This window comes from Pseudonaja textilis, chromosome 2, assembly GCF_049901715.1.
Source record: "Pseudonaja textilis isolate UNSWEBS1 chromosome 2, rPseTex1.2, whole genome shotgun sequence".
In the NCBI taxonomy this organism is placed as follows: Eukaryota; Metazoa; Chordata; class Lepidosauria; order Squamata; family Elapidae; genus Pseudonaja; species Pseudonaja textilis.
This window is the reverse complement of record NC_141991.1, coordinates 106,329,923-106,354,671: the sequence shown is the minus strand read 5'-3', so window position 1 is coordinate 106,354,671 and position 24,749 is coordinate 106,329,923. Positions and strand designations below refer to the sequence as shown.

Below are 24,749 nucleotides of genomic sequence, written 5' to 3'. Positions count from 1 at the left end.
TCAGGTTAGAAACTTAATTAATGTTGCTTGAAGTAGATGTTGGCAATTTTTCTCTTTGAAAAAACTTTTTTCTTGCATTATTGTGTTTTATTCAAACTAAAGCTTCCTGTAATCCAGATTTCTCCATTTCTGAATTTTAAGATGTTCTTTTTAGATACTGCATTTCCACCTCTTGTAACATACCACAGAACCCTTCAAAGTTTCTCTCTATTGCATCTTGAGTAGCTGATATTCACAGGATATTACTAACAGGTATTATCCTGTTGTTTACTAGATTATAGCTAAGCATGTACTGTATTTAGCAGTGTCCATGCCTATTCTGAAGTAGTTGTTCACCTTCACATATGAAATTCAGCACATTCTGAACTTCTATATTAGTAACAAAAGGCTCCCTTCCTCATATTGCAGCTTATCTAGTATTCCAGTTTCTTAAATTTTTTTGACTACTTATCATATAAAATGAAATTTAAATCAAAATATGTTAAATAATAGAAGACTTTTATTTTCTTTAATCATCAAACAAATAAAATTCAGAGCATTGCTGGCTCCACGCTTAGGATGGATTTCAATACAAATCAGTTAGTTGGGCTTCATTTTTAGAAGTGCCAAAAAGATTTATGTCTTGGTAAAATATGAATTAAGATCTATGGAAAAGTCTAGGGTAAATTGACTCAATATAACAAACTAGTTGCTCAGAACATGTATTCTTTAAAAGAGAAAATAAAGTGGCATTAATGATCAACTAGAAATCAACTTAACATTACAAAAGCTACTGTTCAAAAGAAGACAACAAAAGCTCATCTTAGTGTTTAGTTGAAATACATTGTTCAGAAGACCTCCTTATAACTTGGTAAACTGGCTTTAGGTTTAATAGGAGAAAAATATAGAAGAAAAAGCACAAGTAAACCAAAGTAATCACTACATAAAGTTATTATTGTTAGTACTGGAGGTAAATTCTAATTTAAGTTTCATGTTCAAAAGTATGTCCAATTTTATAAATAAAATTTAATTCTTTTTTAAAAGAATGAATAACCAAGTTTATCAATTGGGAATCTGAAATATAAAATGTAACAAGAAGCAAATAGCTGTTATAAATAAACCATTATTATTAAAAATATTTAAACTTATGCCATTCCACTACTGTCTATGGCTACTGTTGCTAAGAATGCCATTATTAGTAACTTTTCGTGCAAACGGAACAAAAAAGCTTCAGGTTTATTTCTGTTTTGAAAAATCAGATTCCATCATATAGGAAACACCACAAATGGAGGCTTCTTTTCTATCAGTCAATGCTCATTTCCTTCTTTCATATTAACTTCCTGATTAAAACCAAAATAGTCTATGACTGAATAGATTTATCTGATTCCTTTTGTCACAAATATACCAGATTTCTAGTCAAAGGAAGTGTTCCTGCTTGCCTGTGTGCAAGGAACCTGCAAATTGAACATTTAATGAATCCAAGCCATCGTTCATTGTATCAAGGTCTACTCAAACAAGATTTAATTGTATTCAGAAACATAATGGGCTGTTCCAGAATGTCCTGTCTAAAAAGTAAATTCCGTTTGCAGAGTGAAACAAGGTTTTAAAATGTGGTTCCTACTAACTAGAGGGAAAGTACGAGAGAGAAGGAAGCAATTTTTGAAAATTTTGTAAACTACTCCTTACTACAGTAGCATTTGAAATATCTCTTCATAGGGAACATTCAACTATAATTGGCACTCCTCCCACATCCTAACTCTGGACAGGAGTCAGTTAATAAATGGCCATGCATGAGCTGATTTCACATTCCACCATCCACTAAATATGGATTTTCTTAGGCATCTTCATTTTTATGTAGAATAGAATTAAATAACCTCCACTACATACCTTGAAATGTAAGAAAATTTCAACAATCACTTATTGCATTCTTAAGGATGATCAGTGTACAGAATATTTTCATTATGCCGTCTCTAAACTTTTTAATTTGGAATGGGATTATCTTCATAAATGGAGATATAAGCTCACCTCAGAACAGAATACCAGTCTGTTACCAACAAAAGTGCCATTGAAACAGCAGCACATCCTGAAATAATCCAGCTGTCATGACAGACATACAACCACATTATTCAGGACAGAATACACACACCTTAAATATCTACACCACCAGAATAGTAGATAACAGTATAAAGTTTGTAGGCTCCCAAAAAGCAGTTCCTCGTTAAATAGATATTTTATTTATATTTATTCAGATTCTACCCACTCCTTTTAGGAAAAAAAATCTTTCTACCTTCATGTTTCCAGAAATTCCCACAGGGAGAGATAAATGAGGCAGCTAGTTTCTCCCATCTCCATTTGTTTTGGGCTTATATTTCCAAAGTGGCTGCAAGTATCTGCAGTTTTTTTTTAATTAAAATATAAAAAAACAAAGCAATGATGATGAACTACTGGTTCAAACAATACTTTTGTAAGAGTCTCATTTAGTCCATGGTAGGCTTGATGTTACCGATATATTCAGAATTATAAAAGGTGCTTTTACATGTAATAATTTATACAATAGGAGAATCATCTTGGTTCACTTGTGCTATAATGAAGGAGCTGCTGGCCAATTGCAGACTAACGGTTGTATGTCTGACCCCAGTTGTTAATGCACTAGAATTCATCTTGTAAACATATGACAATATTGGAGCAGGGTTTGTTTTAAAAGACAGTTTTGTTAATAGAAATTTGCCATTTCCTTTGTTGACTGTACAGTGTTGGAAACCATAGTATGACTTTACAGATATCAGCAATGCCTTCCATTTATTACCGTTGTCTGGGGAAAAGTTTGAACAAATAGAAATCTTGAGTGTTCTCCTTTAGTTAGCAAGACGTCAGACTTTGATAACAGGGAACAGAAGTTAAAAGTTTAGATTTAAAATTAAAAATGGAGAGGGGAAGTCCTCAAAAAGCTTCAAGTATACAGCTGGTGGGAGGAACAGAAGACATCTGGCTGGTTGCAACTATCTGCAGAAGGTCTTGTTATCTTTCATGGATGAGCACGACTTCCACAAGATTCCCTAATTCTGTCAAACATAAAAATAAAAATATTTGTCATGGCAAGTTTCTTGTAACTTATGCAAGTAACAATACAGACTTTCCTTGGAAAACTATGCATCTTAGATTTCTTGTATATAATCCTATTTTCTTTAACATCAAAGGAATCTCTTTCACTGTGACAACAAATGAAATTAGAAGGAACTAGGGAAAGAGCCTTTGATCATTCAATATTTGGTGAGAATTTAGATGCAAAAAATTAAGAGAGGTGAGATATTTACCGAGATTTTGTCCACAGAATATAAGGTCTATATAAATTCAGGATTTTCTCTTAAGCAAAAGCTAGTGGGCCTAGTGTTCATTAACCATATTTGATTTATTTGATTTATAAAGAATGATCTAAAAAAAAAGACGGTGCTACTTTCCTATGTGATCTTGTCAGCTGCTTTCAGTCATTTAGTAACCCAACCATGAACTCCCAGAAATATCAACATATACAGTTTTAAAAAGGAAGATCTAATATAAACAATAATCTTTGATAGAATATAGTTACCCTGGAGGTATTTAAGGTAACAACAATACAGACAATTAACTATAGAAGACATTACATTATATAATTGCACACTAAATTCTTATTCCTCCATTGCTAATTGTAGCATTTACAAGTGCAACATTTGATCCAATACCTCAACATCAGCATTTTCAATTGTGGGCATTCTGTTTATGTGAAGAGAATAGTTTGACAAAAGACTTAGAATTAATGAGTGAAGAAGAGTCCTCCTGGGGACATTTGATAAATAGAAAAAAATCAGTTTAGAGCATTAGAAATGGGATATCTGGTTACATATAAGGGGATAAGCTTTGTTCTTTATGGATATTCCTGATTATTCTCTGACTGCAATCTACTTTAGTTCACAGCTATAGATTTCAGTAACTTTTATCACTGGTTGGTAAGAATGAGTATTTTGATTTAATACCTGGAGGAGCTACGCTCTTTGCTCACACAGTCATCATGAGAGGTAGTATCACCGTTTCCCATCATGCTGCACGTTCTTCGCTTTTTTCTTCGATGCACCATTCCTTCAGTTTCAGAGCTAGAATCGCACTAAACAAGAAATAAGTGGTGAATTTCAAAACTGCAATTTCTATAAGGCTTCATCGGAAAAAGAAGCTATGACATTTGAGTTCTAGTACAACTAGTCCTCACTTTAACAGTCCATAATTGGGATAAGCAACTGTCATTAAATGAAGTGTCATGTGACTGTTCCACTTAGTAATGGCAGTTTTGGCAATCCCAGATGCTGTTATCCAATGAATCCCATAGTCATTAAGTGAGGACTCACCAGATCCAAACCATTCTTGGAAAAGGGTTAGGGATGGCCTCCACTTAAACTCTCCCAATCCACCTATCTCCCCTCTCATCTCTGTCTATTTGGCTGCCCATCCACCCTACTGTCACTAGCCCCACCTGGCCACACTGCACATCGCTACTCTACATGAACAGAGGTTCTGGCAAAGGCTCTGGAGCAAAAGAAGGCCCTGACTGGTACAGCAGTGGCACATGGTGCGGTGGTGAGCAGAGCCAGGTGGTGGTAGTTAAGTTGGCAGGCAGCCAAAAGACAGTCGTGGTTGGCATTGCAATGGCTAGAATTTTAAGGACCAATTGTTTCTTTGTTCAGCACCACTGTAACTTTGAGGATTGCTGAACAAATGGATGTTAAGCAAGGACTATTTGTATGTTCTACCCTATCCAGAAACAAAACAGGGATGGTAGAAAATCCTTCATGGATAATCAGTAGCTTTCTCTTGCTAGGGTTTAGTTTGTGCCTGTTCTCTTCCATCCAAAATCACACAATCTTCAGGCTATGAGAGGACTTCAACAGAGTCTCTGACCTGGAATTACAATATTCAGTTAAGTATCATCATCGTACTGATAATTCTGGACTCCAAATCGTTGGATGATTTCACCCAGCAGCTTCATGCAGATGTTAAATAACAGGAGAAAAATTACCTGAGTGGCACTCCACAAGAGAGCAACCACAGTGCTATTCTCTCCTTTGCAACTACCATCAATTGCAACTACAAAGGAAGCAGCAGAACTACTGCAAAACAATGCCTCCAATCCCCATACTCCATCTACACCATGGACAATTAAACTGAAGGCTGTTAAAAGATCCAAAAGGACCAGAACCAGCAAACTATCCATGTGCAGGTACTGATGTAATTCATCAACAGAGCAACCAATGCCAACTCTACCCATTGCCAGAGTGTGAACCCTGAAACCAAGTCCATTTATTCTTCAGTACTCAGTAGTTGATCCCAAACACCTTTGGGATCAACTGTCTCAACACCTTTCGCCACAAAAAGAAGGTTGGAGATCGAAGATAATTATCTAAGACCACTAGATCCAGAGAAGACCCCCTAAGGAGGAGATGACTAATGCCTCCTTAAAGGCTGCTGGCATCAAAGCTCCTGCAAAGAGATGTTCACAGTTTCCCAGGTCTACAGAATTAACCATTATCAGTATGATGATGATACTTAACTGAATATTGTGACTCCAGGTCAGAGACTCTGTTGAATTCCTGCCATAGCCTGAAGGTTGTGTGATTTTGGATGGAAGAGAACAGGCACAAACTAAACCCTAGCAAGAGAAAGCTACTGATTATCCATGAAGGATTTTCTACCATCCCTGTTTTGTTTCTGGATGGGATAGAACATACAAATAGTCCTTGCTTAACATCCATTTGTTCAGCAATCCTCAAAGTTACAGTGGTGCTGAACAAAGAAACCGATACACAAAGAGCCAGGATAAGCAAGCATTCAGTTCACAATGGTTCAGGACATTATAGAGAGAATTCTATTCACTTTGTTGGAAGTAATAGGATGAAAAGAAACCCAGGCAACTTGCCAAGATAGTCCAGATTAGAGGGAATTTGAGGCAACTATGCTGCAAAGTGCAAGCAACCTAGTCACAACAAACAGCAGAATGGCCTTTACCTAAAAGGGAGGTGGACATCTGGAAAAGGGTTGTTGAATGTAAACAGCAATGCAGTAAGAGAGGAGACAGTATCAACTCGTAAATCATTCCTATGCCTGTTTCTGAGTTGCCATGAGGAAGAAGGAGGGAAAGGGCCTGAGGGAGCAGTGTGACAGATGAAGGCCAGAAGCACACTCCACACTTATCTTGTGGAGATTGTAGCCTAGGCTACTGGAATCTTCTGCCCAAGAAAATCCTTTACTGGAGAGTGTGATTGATGACACCCAGCCCAAACGTTTCCTTGGAGAATCTGATGTATGATACACCCAAGGGAATGGGGGGAAACAGGGTCATAGATGATAGTAAATTTTGTGTCTCAGAGTTGGCTTCATACAGGTTGATGCTGGACATGTTGCTCCTAATATATCTTTTGGATTCTTTTGAAGCTTGGCTCCAGGATGATTTAATTAGGGCAATCTCCCAGAATCCTGACAGCAAGCCAATTATATTATGCCTGTCCATAACCAAGTTGTAGATGTCTTCTTATAAAAGAGCTGGCCTTAACCGTACCAATTTAAAACCAGCTGCCTCAATTAAGCCCCCAAGTAGAAGCAGCCAAAATGAAATAAAGGCTCACCAACATACTGTAAGCCTCTTTTCCCAACTTTAATTATAATACACAATCACTCTTTTGTGGTCTGTCAATGGTTTACTATAGGGGGGATGAAACACACCACTTGGAGGGGGTCATAACAGAAGTATGAATGCCATTCAGTTTGTCTCCCTAATGTTTCTTCTGAATATGCTAATTGGCAGTACCATTGGCAGAAGCAGTGTTTGCAACATCATTTGAAATGGACAACATAGATCTTTCAAGGTACTGTCTTCCAGTACCACATGGGACGGGAAGATCCTTCTCAGGATTTTCTTAGATTCAATTAATAATGTCATTGATTTTGGTTGAGAACCTTACCTCTCCTCTCTTATGGACAGTTTTGATTTTTGTTGTTTTTATTTACATCTATAGCTTGGGTTAAGTAGCAGGTGTCAATTAGTTCTCATGTAGGTGTTATCTGCAGCAGCCCAGCCCTTACCTCTGAATCAGAATCTGAAGAACTGGAGCTGGAAGAACTAGATGAATCACTAGAACTGTCTGAAGCAATGCCCGTTGATTCTTGTAAGTCAACAGAATCAGCTAGTACAGCTAGTTCAGGATGTTCCTGCTTGAGGACCCTTGGGGTGTGTAAATAAAAAGGATAAAAGCGTTATGTTTTAAAGAGATGAAAGAGTACAACATATCTTACTCTTTCTCCATAGGCCACTCAAAACATTTTTTCAACATAACAATATATAAGTAAAATATGCCCTGCTCTTCTCTTCAAGCAATAAATTAAAAAGTAGTGACTTAGTAAAAGCTAATAAACTGGGGCATAAAATCTTTGTTATCCAAGAAAAGAAGAAACAGTTGTCTCAAAAATGTTTGCTTTAGCAGATCATCATCCATCTCAGGGCAGTTTTGCTTGAGACTTTCCCAAGTCTTCTTCCCAGACATCTGCCCAGTTAGATGGCAGGTTACTCTGCTCTCTCAAAATTCAGCTTTTACTGTCCATTTTTATTGATTTAGGAAGCAAAATATTTCACTGGTGAAATCAGCTAGGTTTTTGTTTTTCATATCATCCTCATTTCAGGTCATTTTTAAAGGGTTTTCCTACGTGTTTAACTGGCATTAAGCCCACCCATACCCACCCAGGAATTGGCATTTGCACACAACATATAGAATATCAAACTACTACAGCTATAAAATATTATGTATCTCAGGTAGCTAAGTGAAATCAGTAGTGGGATGTACAAATTCTCTGTTCTTAAAATGTGATCCAAATTAATCCAACAGCAAAATAGGCTATTTATTCTTAAAAGTAGGAAACTGCTTACCAAAAATATAACAAGAGTGGGCTATTGCCTGCATGGACTTATTGGATCTGTTGGTTTCCCAAAGACCAGGTGACAAATTGTTATGGGACTATAATACCTAAACCTTTGGTTTGATCCAGCAATGCTTAGTAGGATACGAAAAACTATTCCTCTGCGAAAGTTTAGAAATCCTGGAGCTGGGATGCATTTATATTCACAGTAAAGTTAAATTAATTTTATTAATTTAACTAAAACATTAAAATAACTTTAATCAGTAGTCACTTTAATATTACTTTTGTGCTTAATAATTGAGTGATCAAACAGTCTCAGCCTTAAAACTATAACTTTTAAATATATAGTTGAGTCACCTTAATGAATCTTGAAATCCAGAAGCCTAATTCTTCTTCTGGACTCCATGGACCATGTTGCTATTACAAGCCAGACTGTCCAGAAAGTCTTTCCAAAATGCAAAAAACTTAATTAGATTTACATTTCACATATTACATTAAGCATTATTCCAGGTGTCTGCATTGCTCTAGGAAGCAACAACTGGCTTATCCAACCAGCACCTGGGAAATCATTGAAGTAACATTGATGTCTCTCACCTGTACCATTTTCTGGATAACTTTGGTCTTCCCCTTACTGTCTTGTGCCACACCACAGGGAAGTTTGTACAGCTGGCAAAATTCTGAGTGACAGCAATAGTCGTGTCAAGATTGAGAACAACATGCCACCAGCCACCTACAAATGCAACACTGTAGAAGCTTATGATCATCAACAGAAGAAAATATGTAAATCATTGTTTTAACTGTAACTGTGCAATCAATAAATAGCTTGTTTGCTTTACATGTTTTCTTTGTAATACATCCCAAAGGTCTGATTATCAATAGCAACTAATTGTTTCTTAAATTTCCAATACAAGTTCACAAATTTTCCATATATTGTAGAGAATGTAGAATTGGGCGGAGAATGGAAAGGGGGGGGGAGTCTTTTTTTGCAAAAGCTGTCAAGTTTGTGCAAAACTAATAGACCCAGGCTGAAATTATCTGCATAGAAAGGGGACTATATGATACAACTTTTTCCACCTGTGCTTATCAGGTGACTGAATTCTCTAGACAGTGGGACTTGGGAATTGAGACTAGGGAATATATATATAAATACAGGTTGAGTCCCCCAGTCCCCTTAAGGATTTTAGCTCAGGAAGCAGGTCATAGAAAAGAAACAGCAGACAAGAACAAATGGTTGAAATATCAGAAATTATTGGAAAATCAAGGGGAGTGAAAGAAGATTATGATGTAAATTTAGAGAGAGAGAAGTTAAAATATAGTTGTGCTTGTAACTACAGTGAAGACTATAGGAAGCCACTTTGTCTCTTTGATTTTTCTTTGTCTCCTTATTTCTTATTCTTAATAATTATTTCTTATTATTATATTAGTTTGCATAATTTATATCTTTTTTAAAAAAGTTTCAGTAAAAATTACATACAAATTACTTTTCTAAACAGTAGATCAAAATATTCATAGGGTATATTACACTTTTGTCTGATGAAATTGGTTAAAATCACATATCACTAAATTTTCCAGCTTTTAAGTATCTCTAACAGATAATGCCAGTGAAAAATTTGGTGCTGGAATAGTCTGAGTTTAAATAAAGGTGGAATATTTCTGAGCAGGCAACATAATTTCATTTTTAATATGAGCCAGTGTGTTCACAGTAAAAAAAAGACAATAAAAGTTATCTTATTTTATTAAAGCACTATTAAAATATAAATATAAGGTAAGCAAGCAGCTAACATAGAACCCGATTGAAATGCACAGTTTCTTGTGAAATGAAAATATCATGCATCACTCTAGACATTATTAAACCACGACAAATCATTCAGTTTTAAGCTGAAAATGTGTGCCTGCCCAAAATTGCTCAATGAACTGTCCTGGGTAAGAGTGGATTTGAGCCTGAGTCTCCCTGGTATCATACCAACATCATGATGATTACAGCATGTTTTAGTAAGTACATTTATTTAATCAGATTGACCATAGGGACTTTATTTCCATTTCATGAAACTCTGAAATGACAAGGAAATTACTTCTCCCAACTATGTAAAAGACATCCTAAAATGAACATCTACTTTGTACATGTAGCTGTATTGAGGCATTGAAGTAACTGATTTTAAGAAGTTATTTAAAAACGATCACCCTGTCAATCCTCTGATTGCACTAATTAAGGTGTCTGTCACTCAGAAGACATTATTCATGGATTCATTCACCATAACTTCTATAACATTCTCATTTAGAGCAGGGGTGTCCAACCTTGGCAACTTTAAGACTTGTGGACTTCAACTCCCAGAATTCCTCAGCCAGCTTTGCTTTGCTGGCTGAGGAATTCTGGGAGTTGAAGTCCACAAGTCTTAAAGTTGCCAAGGTTGGACACCCCTGGTTTAGAGCATGGGTGTCAAACTCACAGCCCAGATGCATCACACGCACCCCCACTTTAGCAAAGGGGAAACATCACGTGGCAACGTAACGATGCAAGTTTGACACCCCTGGTTTAGAGCATCCCTATTTCAGTTTCTTTTCTGAACAACTCGCTTTATATTAGGTTTCCTTTATGTTCATTATACTATTGGATATATAAAGAGAAGCCTTTGTAGCTTTTCTAGACTGTTTGATTTTAAGGAATGACAGGTGTGTTCAAAGGCTTAGGGATCTTCATAAAAAGATTATCTATTCTACAGGAGAGGTAGACAATCTTTGATCACTTCTTGTGAATTAAATTAGAGAAGAAATCCTAAGGTTTACAGTAAGCAATGATTAATATATAGCTTGCCTCCTAAGACAATGGTGCTCTTAAGCTTATGGTCTTCCAAAGGCTAATGAAATCCTGGGTCTTTTAGAAGGGCTTTGGAGATTAAGTGTACACATTTTTTGTCACCAGACTGATCTCTGATGCATTATGATACCATATTATATGAGCTTGTTAGAGACATAGTAAAAAAATGAAAAAAAAATTATAGTCCTCCAGGATACCCTCGTTAGTAAATCTACAAAAGAGGGGGTCATTCCACACGTTCATAAACCTTCACTTGTCTCCCCCCCTCCTCAAAAAATATTTGTTTTGTGAGTATTAGGATTTTTATCCTTTTCCCCTCTAAAACATAATTTGGAGCTTTGACATTATCAAAGTGCAATGACAAAAATGAAGGAGGAAGTGAAGCCCCCCCCCCCATTCCAAAAGAAGACCCCAGACTGACCATCCCTACTGTAGAATAAAATGGACTTCAACAGAGTTTAACTTAGACGCATACCTGGCACAAACACAGTCTCTCCAGGTTTTTGTACTACTTCCAAAGGTTTGAACTCTGAAGGCCAAGTGGGAAGTTGTGTTCGGGGATATATTACTCTGAACCAAGTGATGGCTTCATCTTGCTGATTGCCTCCTTCTTCACGAGTCACTTTGATCAGTTCTCTGGGAGTGCTGGTAGGGAAGAGACACCAGCGCTTATGTCCATGGACTAAGGCATTCCACGCACTGGTTCCCAGAGGGTCAATGTGAATACCTGTTCCTGAACGAGGTGGGCCCATCACAAACCACCTGCATTGTTAGAAAATTTTGATTATTTTTCTGAAAAGTTTTCAGGAAGATTATTTCCATATTTCCGAATAAAAAATAGAAATCTAACTTTGTAATCCCCTTCATAATGGAAAATAAAATATCATTTATTTCCAAACATTTTATTAGGTTATAAAATATTATAAAATGCAAAACACAAAAGTAAATAAAAGACCAGTGAAAGGGGAAGGGGGAGAGAGGAAAGGTAGGGAAAAGAAAAAGCATTGATTTTTGATTCTCTGTTGTAGAAGAATAGGGCATTGACATCAAATCACAGCTTTTTGTTTTTACATAATAACAAGAAGTCATTTCTGTAAAGATTTATCAATCTAATCTGTAAAACCCAAAATTATACTCTTTTCCACATCAACCACATTTCAAGACAGCTACATAGGTCTGGGCAGTTTATTTTACAAAATGAATCCTGACCATGTGAGGAATGATTTTCAGAATGTCCCATGAACATTCTACTCGCTGAAGAAAAGATTTCAAAATCTGACAATTTTTAATGTAGGAGAATAAAAAAGAAAATGCAAAGCATCATTACTAAAAAGAACAATGTCAAGAATGGGTAGAAAATATTATCCTACATTCTTTTTTAACATTTCAACAATCTAACACAATCATCCAAGAGTATGCCCTAGCAGTTACCTCAAAGTTAAAGATGAATAAAATGTTTTATTTCCCCAATGATACTAGAACCCAACTATGGACATTGTTGTCAAAACAATTTAATCTAGAACTGCACAATAGATGCATTTCAATAGTAGAGCAATCATTATCAATCCAGTGCTAGTCATGTATTGACTGCATTTTCCAGAATCTGTACTCAGTATTGCCTTTTGATCCACTCAGAGAGTGCTAAGACCAACATTGGTATGAAAAGTGGAAAAAAAAAACACTGACTGCACTAGTTCATTTTTCTAAAAGCCCTTAAGATCTTTTTAAAAACCTAACTTTGTGGGCTTTAAGTGACTTATGAGTTATAACTTAAATGTAGCTGATATTTGGAAAGCCATCCTGTTTTACTGTTTACACCAAAAAGTCTTAAATCTTAGTTTTAGTGTGCCTGGACTGAATGCACAGGACAAATGAGACCAATGGAAATTCACTGGACTATAAGCCAAACTTTTGGTGCTTGAAGTTAGCTAGTTTATACCTGTAAGGTGGCCTTCTCTTCTCTCCTGCATATTTGAACAGATCGTCAGTGAAGAATTTGGGTACCCTATAGTCCTCCAAAAGTTTTTTGCGCTTTGGATGTTCCCCATAACTGCTGTCAAATATATAGAGAGGACTATCATCTCGTGTAGTCTCCATGTATTCAATGTAATACTTCATCTTCATTTTCACAGAATAACCGTCATTGTCCTCCCCGCACTTGAATTTCTGGTTCCTGTATTTGCGCTTCAGGCGTTCCAGAGTCCACTTCTCTTGAGCTGACCATCCTGCCTCGGCATTTAACAGGACAACAGGCTTATAAGGTTTCTCATATCTTTCAATGAATTCTTCCACTGACAAATGGAGGGCATCTGCTCTTTCTACATTATCCTACAAGAATGGAAGAAGAACTACCTTTAAAACAAAGTAACAAAGAATGTGATACAGTAGAACACTAATAATACTATTAGCCCCACAGAATGAGACTCACAAAGTCAAGAAAAATGCTTTAAAATTATGTTAAACTCTTGTTTTCCGTATAAATTGCATAAATTTATCCGGGTACTGCTAGATGAAGTGGATTTTATTTTTTAATTTTGAAACAGAAACATTCGTAAAAAGATCTACTTTTTATAATTCACCTTTTCTTCACATTCTATATTTTGTCTAAACTAATCTCTACCTACATATATTCTTGTATGAAATCTGCTTTACATAAATATGTCTTCTCAGCATATCATAAACATCTTAAAATAATTACTTTATTTTATTGTAAGATTTCTTTTCCCTCCTTTTATTATCCCATCCATACCTATAATTCTGGTGATTAAAAAGTTGAAAAATACACAAGTGTAGGTTCTCTGACAAACATCAATTCTAGTTCAGAAAGTTTCCACGTTTGCCCAGCAATTTAAGTCCCACTGACTTCAACTAGGTATCCTCTACACACCATCAGAATCAGAATAGAGCTGGAAGGGACCTTGGAGGTCTTCTAGTCTAACCCCCTGCTCAAGCAGGAAACCCTATATCATTTCAGACTGGTGGCTGTCCAGTCTTTGGTTAAAACCTCCAGTAATGAACTACACACAACTTCTGAAGGCAAAGCTGTTCAAATGATTAATTGTCCTCCGTTAGGAAGTTTCTCCTTAATCAAACTCCTCCTTGATCAGTTTCCATCCACTGTTTCTTGTCTTGCCTTCTGGTGCTTTGGAAAATAAATGGACCCCCTCCTCTTTGTGGCCACATAATTTACTCCCAGTTCCTTTTCCACCACTTTAATGGAAGCCCAAACCATACAAAACACAACCCACAAGAGGGGTTTTAGCCAACGTGCTAAGCACCCTCCTCACTTTTTGAGATGTTATCTTGTCCCAAACTCTTCCATCTCCGCGAGCCCGTCGCTGAACCTTCAGATTGTTTATCGACCGCCAAACATTCCATATTAAAAAGCAACTTAATCATTGCTACTTTAACTAAGAATAACCATGGCAATAATAAAGGATAACAGCCCCATCGATCTTTCGGGATGCATCCTGAATCCCAGAGCCGACACAATCCCCACAGAGACCTGGGGGTGGGTGAAGCCCCTCACGTCTCTCGGGGCCCAACCTACCAAGCGGGGTGGATGTCGGATCAGCCGAAGAAAGAGACAGGTCTCTACTTAACCCGCCTCGAGGTCCGGAGAAAGGGGTGACAAAAGCTGACCGAGCAAGCCGAGGTACCCCTCTCACGATGTTCCCCCACACTCCCGGGAAGGGATTTGACGCACCCTCCCGCCTCGGCCCGGATAAAGAGAGCCTGTCGGGCTGCGGCTTCCGACTGCCGCCCTTTCCCCGCCGCAGCTTCCTTCTTTAGACTGCCCTCCCGCTCACCTTGCAGCCCGCCGGGTTCAGCGGGAAGCTCTCGCAGTAGTTGTGCCGAGTCCAATCGAGGGAGTCCTTGAGCTCGGGACGCGCGCTCCGCTTCGCCTCACGGATGCGCTTCTTGCTTTTGTGGTTCATGCTCCCCACGCGGCTCTGCCTTCCCCGCCCGACTCTTCCGGCTACGGATTCCGAGACGGCACCCACCCGAACAACAGCGCCACGCCGCTCCCAGAAATTTCACCACCGCGCCGACTCAGCTACCAACTCGCGGCCTCGACGCCACCCGCCTCGCTTGCCTTCAACTTCCGCTTCCTCCCATTGGTTGGCGCCGCCGGGGTTGGGGTGGGGTCTCGCGGACGGGACAAGCTCTCATTGGGTCTTTCGAGCAGCGGAAATAGAGGCGGGCGGCGCCAGAGTGGAGGTGGAACCGCTTCGGCGCCATCTTGGGGCGTCACGCCCCACCGAGAGGCGTCGCTGTTGCGCAGCGCGAAGGGCGGAGGAGGGGGTCGCGCGCTCTTGGCAGGGCACGGACTTAGGCGGCGCTGATTTGCGAGGTGGGTGGGAAGGTGCTTTATAGTCCAGGAAGGCCGGTTGAAGAGCGGAGAAATAAATGCTGAAGCGAGGATCGGATTGTTGCAGTGGCTGCACTTGGGTGGAAGCTGCCCATTGGGCACGACTCTTTCAGGCAATGAGATTTCCGTTCACTTTCCTTAGGAACCTGGATGGGTTCGACCCGAAGCATATTTAACCTAATATTAAATCCTCCTCTGTTCCGCGGGGTATATAATCCCAAACTCGCGTGTGTAAACAGCAGCTTGATTGGCATATTGGATTTTTTATTTCGGATTAGCAGCCCACGCTGAAGGACACGGTGGTTTTAAACTGCACAGGGGAATCGTTCATTGTACAACTAGGGAGGCGCAATTTGATTCTAGATATCGGCGCAGTTTTTTTAAAAACTAATGTTTATTGGTCCAATGGGACTTTGATCCTTAAAAGACTATGACACTCACACTAGGTGCAGTTACTCCACAAGTGGCCGCTCTATAGAGTCCCAAATCCTTCCGGGAATAGTGATACCAGGCGAAATTAAGCTCTTATTAGCATTTCTCCATAGGATAGAATTAGCCTGCAAGAATAAACCGCCTGTCTTCAGTGGGAGAGAAGTAAAAACAGCCTGCCGACTCAAGAGAAAAAAAAATGGGAAAGGGAGGTAACTGTTAAATGCCATTCTTGGTGGGTTTTTCATAATTTTCCCCCTTCATAGAAATGGGCATGATTGGCTGCCTCATCCAGAGACGTGCTGGAAGAGCCTGACTGCAGATGGCCAATCGGGCCTTATTGATCCTTTCGCAAAAGCTGGCATGTGCGAGGTAGCGTCCAATATGACTGTGAAGGAATACCGGTTTGGAAAAGATCAGGAAAAGGAGGATGGGGATGACCGGCCTAGGGAGTTGGTGGTGCTGATTCCCGAGGTATTGTTATGATTATGGTTTATCACGCCGTCGGCCAATATGCTCACACTGAATTTGGCATGACCCACCTATCAGAGTTCTTATTATCTGCTAAATGAGAATCAAGAGGTTTTAACTTCAGGACCTTGGAAAATAATCTAACACCTTTGCATTTCACATAAATTGCTCTTGCTTAATTTTGAAATACTTTTTTTTCTAGGTACAGATGCTGTACTGAAAATTGGTTTAAGATAGTTTGATAGGCATTGTTTCTTTCGGTTTTCATCCCACAATTTTTCTAAAGTGGGTCCATATTCCAGTGGGGTTTTGGTTTTTCAAATTAGTTTGATGAAGAGCTTAAATTAAAACTTAAATGGCAAATTTAAAATGTCAGTTAAAGATTATTTGTATAAAAACAAATCTAACAGAAACAGTTAATATGACACCCTGTACCAGGACTCTCCAACCTTGACAACTTTTAAGACTTGTGACCTCTACTCCCAGAATTCCTCAGCTAGCTTTGTTGTCTGAGGAAGTCTGGGAGTTGAAATCTACAAGTCTTTAAAGTTGTCACGGTTGGAAACCACTGCTCTATACAGTATGTTTTTTCAATGCAAAGCTTTTAGAATGATCTTGATAGCCTTTATTTATGAATTACTGAAGTAAGGATCAACAAATCAATGAATGAAGAATGATTTTAGTAATGAAAACACTTTCTTAGATTTAATAATTTAAAAATTCTTAATGCTCAAATTTATTTTTGTATACACAAGCACGTCATATTTCAGTAATATGCCTAATTGGGTTAAAACTTCACAACATTTTGACATTTGACATTTTTAATAAGATAGGAAATACGTGCCAGTTTGTGTGCATGAAACAATGCATCTATGTTACTATCTTAAATGCTTTATAATTTAACTTCCTCACTTTATAGATTAATCCCTGAATATAACAGGTGTTTCTGTAATCATTTTTTTCTTTTGAAATTAGCTGTAAGTACTGAGAGAAGAAGGCTTATCTCAATACATTTAAACTCATGTTGAAGCTGCAATGTCAGTTCCACAATTTGTATTAAAACAGGCATTCCTGTAACTATGTTATATACTCCCTAAACTAAATCAAATCTATCATAGTCATATTCTGAACTGGCATCTGTTTTTGTAACCTGTAAAATTAGGCAGACAGAAAAATATAATTTATTTGATTCTAAGTAGAAGCCATTAGTGTAAATTTAGTGTAAATTTCTTTGTAAATTGTTAGGCAATACAAACTCAAAAAACGGTAACTTTGGTGTCCTTTCTGGGTGAACTTGTTACCATACACTAAGATTTGAAGGAGTTACAACCATCTTCATTTTTTTAGTAGGCTCACATGCTGGATTTGATTTGATTTCATTGAACTTAACATATGTAGTTGCATAGTCACAATTGATCCTAAAAAGATTGATTACAAAATGCATGTGTTGTAATGAATAATACTTTCTATACCTAGAGGAAAATATACAGCATTACATTCATTATTCCAAATATATTAGCTTTTTCCTTGACCTGTGATTTGTATGCAGTTCTAGCACATTGTAGAACAGAGTTAATAGAAGTATTTTACAAACTCCTTAAAAGACCAAGAAAACAGGAAAAAGTTATATCTAATTTAAATATCTTTAATATGGTACAGGGTGTCATATTAACTGTGGTACAGGGTGTCATATTAACTGTTTCTGTTAGATTTGTTTTTATACAAATAATCTTTAACTGACATTTTAAATTTGCCATTTAAGTTTTAATTAAAATTATTTTAATGCTATCTTATTTTGCAATACAAACTTTTGTTTTAGGTTCTTGATCCTCGATATGGTATGTATGTTTGGCCTTGCGCTGTGGTTTTGGCCCAGTATATCTGGTTTCATAGAAGACTTCTCTTTGGCAAAAGAATACTAGAGGTAATGTCACATTATTTTCATTCAGATGTCATGGAATTAGAGTGTTAAAGAAAAAAAGTTGGATTAGTTTGGGGTGAATATTGCACATAAACCCACAGATCTTTTGGGGGGAGGAAGCAGAGAGATAAAGATCCTAAATTAGATAAAATGTGAATGGTGTAGATGAAAATTCTATGTAATAATTATTAATCAATACATTTGTATTTACAGCAAAATATATAATGCAAACAATTTACTACTGGTAATCCTTGTTTAGCAACCACAAATGGGATTGCCAACATAGTCAATAAGCAAAGCAGTCACTAAGTGAAACTGCACTTCTGCTTTCCTTTGTTTGCAGATCTGTAAAGTTCCTGAACTGAAGAACAGATCAAAATTATTATTGCTGTTGTAACTGAATGATTACTGTATGAGATAGTCACTAAATGAGAACTACGTGCAGTTGTACTGGGAAACTGCATCAAATCTGTTATGAATTTGAACGCTATTATAGGCAAGCCAAAATTCTGTAGTAAGATAATTTTTGTGTTAGAAATATTGAAGAAATCTCATAGAATATATTTTAGTCATTCATGGGTCTACATATATAGGAAGTCAATTTACACATCTGGATCAAAATTTCAGTCATTAAGCAAAGTGGTCATTGATAGTCATTGACTGACTGAACCTGATTTTACAACCATTTTTACAGCCATTGTTAAGCAAATCACCATGGTTGTTAAGTGACATAGGGTCATTAAGCAAATATGGCTTCCTCCAATGATTTTGCTTGTTAGATCAGAAATTGCAAAAATGTCACAACAGGATATTGCAACTGTCATGATCTTGTGACCAACAAGATGCTGCATCCTTCATAAATGCTAGCTAGTTGCTGATAGCCCCAAATGCTTGACTAGGTTGGTCCAGTCACTTGTTTCAACTCCTTCCCTTGGAAGGGTAACGTATGCCAAAACTAGACTCAGGACATTTTTTGCCCTTGTGCCATCACTCTTTACTCTCGCTTTTATCGGTATTATTCTGTAACTTTGCATGTAGAGTGCTTCTGTATCTGAGACAAATTTCTTGAGTGTCTAATCACTTGGCCAAATGAAGTATGCCATTCAATTAAACTCAACCATTGTATCTCCAAGTTAAACAAATGGTTGTGTGTATTGCTGTAGGAGAAACAATAGTATCCCATACATATTCACAAGCATACATACGGGTATATAAGTATACAAAACTTCTGTTTTAAAATAAGATCATACTTAACTGTTTTAGCTGTTTTTAAGCAACTTCTTCAATCTACAATATTAATTGGAACAAATTACTTTCCCATGCAATTAAGGCACGGGAATCCATTTCTGTTGTCCAGCTATCACTTTCTATGGTGGCAGGTATAAAGTTCAAAAGAACATGGGGATCTGAAAATATATGAAATTTGGAGTGTCCATCTCAACCATGATTTGCTTAATCCACCACTTAATCCATTTTGACGTTCCTCTCTACTCGGATACCACTCATGCAGATCCAAAATGACTCGGATAGATTAATCTAGGTATCAAATATAAAGTTGCATTTTCTAAGTTTTTCTTTTGAATAAAGCAATTTGACCCCTCTCTTATTATTCATCAGCAGGGTATTATTTCTGGTTGTCTTTTACATTTTTTTTAAAGAATCCAAACCTTTGATAAAAAATGTCAAACTTGGTAGTCATTAGTCAATTCTTAATAAATGGAAGGTGGGTGGGGAATCAATTTGTATACATTCTATGGATGTTTTTTTTATAATTGCTGTCACAAATTAGGTTTTATTCTGTTCAGATTGGAGCAGGTGTGAGCCTACCTGGAATAGTGGCAGCAAAATGTGGAGCAGAAGTAATATTATCAGATAATGCAGATTTCTCAGAGTGTTTGGACAACTGCCGAAGAAGCTGCCAGATGAATAATCTCTCTGGGATATGTGTTATAGGACTTACCTGGGGTCATGTATCACCCTGTTTGTTGAGTTTAGCCCCAGTTGACTTTATTTTGGGAGCGGATGTACTTTTTGAACCAGAAGGCAAGTGGTCTCTCTTAATATTCATTTTTAGAACTACCCAAGTATGTGAATGGCAATGATTTTTTTTTGTAAACTCAAGACTTTGTAAGTCCTACTTATACCAACTACTAAAATAATGGGGAAACAAATCGCTCAGTTTTAAAAAGGTATGCAATTCTAAAAGGATGAAAGGATTATTACAAATCTTTGTGCTCAGTTATAACTTCAATTACTTTTTTATTCAAGGATTCACAGTATAAATTGTGTCCTGTTACTACTGGTAAAATTTGACAAATGGGATAACTTGCAATTCAAATTTTAGGAAGTCAATTCTTACTTACTCTGCTTTAGTTATATAGGGTACACATACTTTCCTCCACTTATTCCATAATAGTTCATCTGGCTTTAATATCCCAATGAGCCAAAGATGGACCTTCAGTAAATTATTTCAAATACTTTAATCCAGCACTTTTACCATGACACCAAGCTAGTTTCTAAAGCCATACGATAATGATGGAAAATGCAATTTTATCATCTCCGGCTATATTGGAGTTAAGACGGTAAATGTAAATAAATATTTGGCAGACATCATGGATTATTTTGATGATCAATAGTTACCGGATTGATTTTTTAAAAAGTGCTTGTTCATGATGGTACTTTTGGGTATGTTATTTTGCAGTTAGAATATAAGTGCTTTGTAATTAAAAAAAAAACTTGCCCCAAATTTTTAATGTTTTCAAACTGACATGTATTTGAAAATCCTTTTTGAATGTAGTGTTAGTTCAGGGTAATAAACAAGGAACAGTAACTGGAAAGTTGACTACAATTAAAAATGCTAAGTCAGAAATCAAAGGATTGAAGAAATGTAAAAGCAATATATAATTTAACTATTTCTAATCATAGCAAAAATGTTAACGTTTTTTTTTTTTTTTTTTTTAGACTTTGAAGATGTTGTAAGTACAGTGCACTATTTAATGGAAAAGAATACTAATGCTCAATTTTGGACTACTTACCAAGTCAGAAGGTATATAGTTACTCTCATTTTCCCATTAATTTCATATTTATATACTTTGGCACTTAAAAGCAGCTCATTCAAAAGGTATCAAGTTGCCCACTATTAATTTTTAAGAATTTTCAGTTTCTAAGTGTTATTGGCCATCCAACGTTGTCCCAAAGCTTTTAATATTTGCTCTTCCCCCTCCAGTGCCAACTGGTCTATTGAAGGATTACTATATAAATGGGAGATGGAAAGCACACACGTGCCATTGCAGTCATTTGAAGCCACCAAGGAACAACTTGCAGGATCTTCTCTTCCAGGGATGCACACTATTCAAATGATGGTTATCAGTAGAAAAAAAAATAAAGGACTGAAAACTTAAGAAACATTCCTAATGGATTTTAATGAAAATGCATCAATTGCTTATCTGAGTTCCATATCACCTGACCACCATTGCATACAAATCAGTTTATTCTCAGCATTTTTAAAAAGTAATTTTATTCATTGTTCATGCCGACACTAATTCTGCTGCATGTTTCCTTTGAATTAAGAATATATACACATTTCACAGGAATACCAAAAATGTGACTTGAGCCTACAATGTTTTAAAAACAATCTTTGTTATATAGGAGTTAAGTCCCATTAACTAGGACTTATAGGAATGAATTTGCTGGATGAGTTTTCCTTAAATTGCAAACTAATATGATCTGTCCTAGTCTAACAGACAAAACTGACTCAAACCATCAGTTTAAAAAAAAAACCTGAACACAAAAAAAGTGTTGCTTTTATTAAACTACAGACACAGTGGTTATAATACAGAATGTTTTTAAGAGATACTCCAAATCAATACTTAAAAAGGAATGAATCAAACGCTTTAACATTACATTTTCATATGCAAGTTCACATATGTAGATGGTCTAATTTACCATTTGGAAAAATAAGGTGTGTATATCACCAGCTAGATGTGCTCACTGTATGCTCCATTATTTTAATGCAAGGCCCGGGTGACTGGAAGTGCAGTTGTCAGGCAATTACAATTAACTGGACAGCCATTTGTTTCTGCACGACAAGGCATCTTTACAGGAGCAATCAGGAGAAAACAGGAAACAGCCAAGCACTCTGCACTGCAACACGCCACCTTAACAGCTAACCAGCATTACTCAACTGCTACACAACTGCGCCTAGTGCACAAAAATACATAAGAGAAGAGATTAGAATTTTGTCTGATAAAAACAAATCTGTCAAATTAATTTGTGAGCTGTAAAGTTTGTTTGACTTGAAGTATTTGCATATGTGCTTGAATTTTTAAAATTCAAAATTGGGAGAACAAAGGCAAGAATTGAACATCTGGACAGCATAAAGCTTTTCAGCATACTATAGCTGCATATTTAATATTAAAGTTGAGGCTGCATGTTAATTATCAGTTTAATTTGCAAACAAGTCAGCACTATATGAACAAAAATGAAGTTTTTACCTCAAATATCCAAGCCAATAATGAAATCTGTAGTCGTTCACATCACTAAATTACAAGAAATTTGAATAATAGCAACAAAATGGCACATAAAAAGTAAAAGTCTGCCATTTGAGGCTCAAAAACGTAAAGTAAAAAGTTAGACAAAGTGTTACAAAATAACCTTTTCAACAGCCTGTTGGTTGTGCAGGAGTCTCTAAAGGACTGGCAATTCAGATGATCATTTCTCCTCCAAAGGCATCCTTTATGTAGATTTCTCATCCACTTGCAGTATCTAAATTTGAAAAAGATAATACTTAGGGCATACTTTGTATGCATTCAGTTGTTTATGGATACTTTTAAATACCTACTTGTATTGATGTTTTAACATGTTTGCAAGCAAGTACAACATCTCCCTCCCACTATTGCATTGATACCACCGTAGCAGTCTTGAGTTTTGGAAAAATTTGTCCATCTCTGTACTAATCACATCATGTTGTTTATCAACCACCCCTAATCTAAATCCAACCTTATTAATTATGCCTTTATCCTTATTCAAAACCTTGATGTGTTATTAGTCATTATCCTTAACAGTTCTACTAGGCCTTCATTTGAAAAAAAACAGGACCAAACAATTTGAGGGAGGTTAAAGACACACTATCCATTTTCCCACCCAGCATATTCTTATAAGCCCACAATTGCACCAAGGACACTGGTTTCCATCAACTTTTGCATTTCACTTCTAAAAGTGTTTGCTGCTCTTGAGAACTGTATCCACAGAACAGATTTTTAACAGGATAGTGTATCTTTAACATTTAAAGACAAACCTGCTCCAATACACGCCCACAGAAACTGGTCCCTGGAGGATCAGCCAAATCAGTTAAAATCTGCAATACTGGCCAATATTCTTTAAGCAAACAGGAGACCGCAGCTTTAAAGGGGAAAATGCAGATGTTGGATAAGAACAGTAAGAAAATAGTCAATTCAGAAATAGGTTGCGTCTCAAACAATAGATATTAAAAAGCAAGCTATTAATTGCAACAAAACATGAAGATGCCTTTTATTAGCTGTAAATTAAAACACCCTTTTCAGAAATAAACATGCCCCATTTTCTTACACCAGAATGCTTAAGATCCCAGTGCCTACTAATTTCCTACAATAAAGCATGCAAGTTCAGGAGAATACCTGATACTTTACCGTTTTTTTAAGATGACACAGCACCTTCCTCTTCAGGAGATTTAGGAGGGCTCTTAGAACGGGATCTCGATTTCGATTCCCTCTTAGAGATAGGTGGAGGGCTTCTGGATTTGGACCTGGATCTTGATCGGGAACGAGATCTGGACACCGACGAAGACTTGGACTTCGACCTCCTGGCCGATCTGGACTTCGAAGTGGAACGAGAGCGGGATCGCGTGCGGGACCTTGATTTGGAACGGCTGTAGCGCGATCTGCTACGAGATCGGGATCGGCTCCTGCTTCGGGATCGGCTGCGACGCCTCCTCCTGGGACTGGGTGGAAGAGAGAGACGGGCGGTTGGAAGGCATCCAGGAAGTCGAGCACTCGTTTATCTTTCGGGAGTTCGCTCACTGAGCCAACGGCTGAAGCCGCTCGCCGCCCATTCAGAATCACGTGGCTCTCCCTTTCCCGCCGACCTTCCCCCACTTCCCTCCCCCCACACCATTACGCTAACCTATTACACGGCAGGGCCTTTTTTTTTTTCTGCCTCTCCCTTATACCACATATCCCGTTTAAATACTTTTCTAAGAGACGACTTTTCTTTTGCCCGGCGGGACTTCTCCCCCACAATCTCACCTTCTGCTGCGACGTCCATAACCGCCGCTTCCGTACCGGCGCGGAGGAGGCCCACGTCGGCTGTGGTGCGAATCCGGAGGTCGGCCGTAACGGGCCATCTGGACCCGCAATTCGCGGCCATCGAGCACGGCTCCGTCCATGGCGTCCATAGCGTCCTCCGCGTCGCGCTTGTCGTGGAAACGCACAAAAGCGAATCCACGACTCTCCTTGGTGTAGCGATCGCGGGGAATGTAGACATCCCCCACGCGGCCGTACTTCTCGAAGACGCGGCGGAGTGTGTCCGGAGAAGTACGGTATGTCAGGTTGTCCACCTTCAGAGAGGTCATGCCTTCCACGTCCGGCGGCGGTCGCCCGTAACTCATAGTAACGGGCAGAAAAACACGGAAAGAAGCGTACCGTACAAACTATCTTTGAGGATATGTAAACGGCTGCTGTGTTGGGCTCGCGTTACTACGAGCTGGCCGTCGAATCAACAGCTCAATCGCAAGCCACCATCTCCGACCGCTGCCACGAGCAAGTGAACGAGGTGCCGCCCTTCCTCAAGTATTT

At 37.8% G+C, this 24,749-nt stretch overlaps 3 protein-coding genes across 9 annotated transcripts; 1 reads left to right on the top strand and 2 right to left on the bottom strand.

The window, feature by feature from the left end:
• Positions 1 to 481: 481 nt before the first annotated feature.
• JMJD6 (jumonji domain containing 6, arginine demethylase and lysine hydroxylase) lies at positions 482 to 14,841 on the bottom strand. The gene is made up of 7 exons (XM_026702172.2): positions 14,536 to 14,841; positions 12,666 to 13,054; positions 11,202 to 11,488; positions 8,506 to 8,641; positions 7,084 to 7,222; positions 3,990 to 4,117; positions 482 to 3,041 (listed from the first exon to the last, which is right to left on the bottom strand). The coding sequence occupies exons 1-7, from the start codon at positions 14,662 to 14,664 to the stop codon at positions 3,005 to 3,007; spliced, it is 1,245 nt and encodes a 414-aa protein (XP_026557957.2). The 5' UTR covers positions 14,665 to 14,841; the 3' UTR covers positions 482 to 3,004.
• A 91-nt stretch (positions 14,842 to 14,932) lies between these two features.
• Positions 14,933 to 22,262, top strand: METTL23 (methyltransferase 23, arginine). Of its 2 annotated transcripts, none has more exons than XM_026702058.2 (6): positions 14,933 to 15,080; positions 15,794 to 16,001; positions 17,818 to 17,922; positions 19,725 to 19,962; positions 20,881 to 20,965; positions 21,146 to 22,262. In XM_026702058.2, the coding sequence occupies exons 2-6, from the start codon at positions 15,891 to 15,893 to the stop codon at positions 21,318 to 21,320; spliced, it is 714 nt and encodes a 237-aa protein (XP_026557843.1). In that variant the 5' UTR covers positions 14,933 to 15,080; positions 15,794 to 15,890; the 3' UTR covers positions 21,321 to 22,262. The 2 variants fall into 2 exon arrangements, with proteins under 2 accessions (XP_026557843.1, XP_026557845.1); XM_026702060.2 differs by having other exon boundaries at positions 14,972 to 15,211.
• On the bottom strand, positions 21,323 to 24,720 carry SRSF2 (serine and arginine rich splicing factor 2). Of its 6 annotated transcripts, XR_015741800.1 has the most exons (5): positions 24,201 to 24,720; positions 23,586 to 23,896; positions 23,216 to 23,319; positions 22,573 to 22,683; positions 21,323 to 22,119 (listed from the first exon to the last, which is right to left on the bottom strand). XR_015741800.1 is itself a non-coding variant. In XM_026702064.2 (3 exons), the coding sequence occupies exons 1-2, from the start codon at positions 24,560 to 24,562 to the stop codon at positions 23,593 to 23,595; spliced, it is 666 nt and encodes a 221-aa protein (XP_026557849.1). In that variant the 5' UTR covers positions 24,563 to 24,720; the 3' UTR covers positions 21,323 to 22,683; positions 23,586 to 23,592. The 6 variants fall into 6 exon arrangements, 2 of the variants coding, with proteins under 2 accessions (XP_026557849.1, XP_026557847.1); XR_003374190.2 differs by having other exon boundaries at positions 21,323 to 22,683; XR_003374188.2 differs by lacking the exon at positions 23,216 to 23,319.
• Between the last annotated feature and the right edge of the window lie 29 nt (positions 24,721 to 24,749).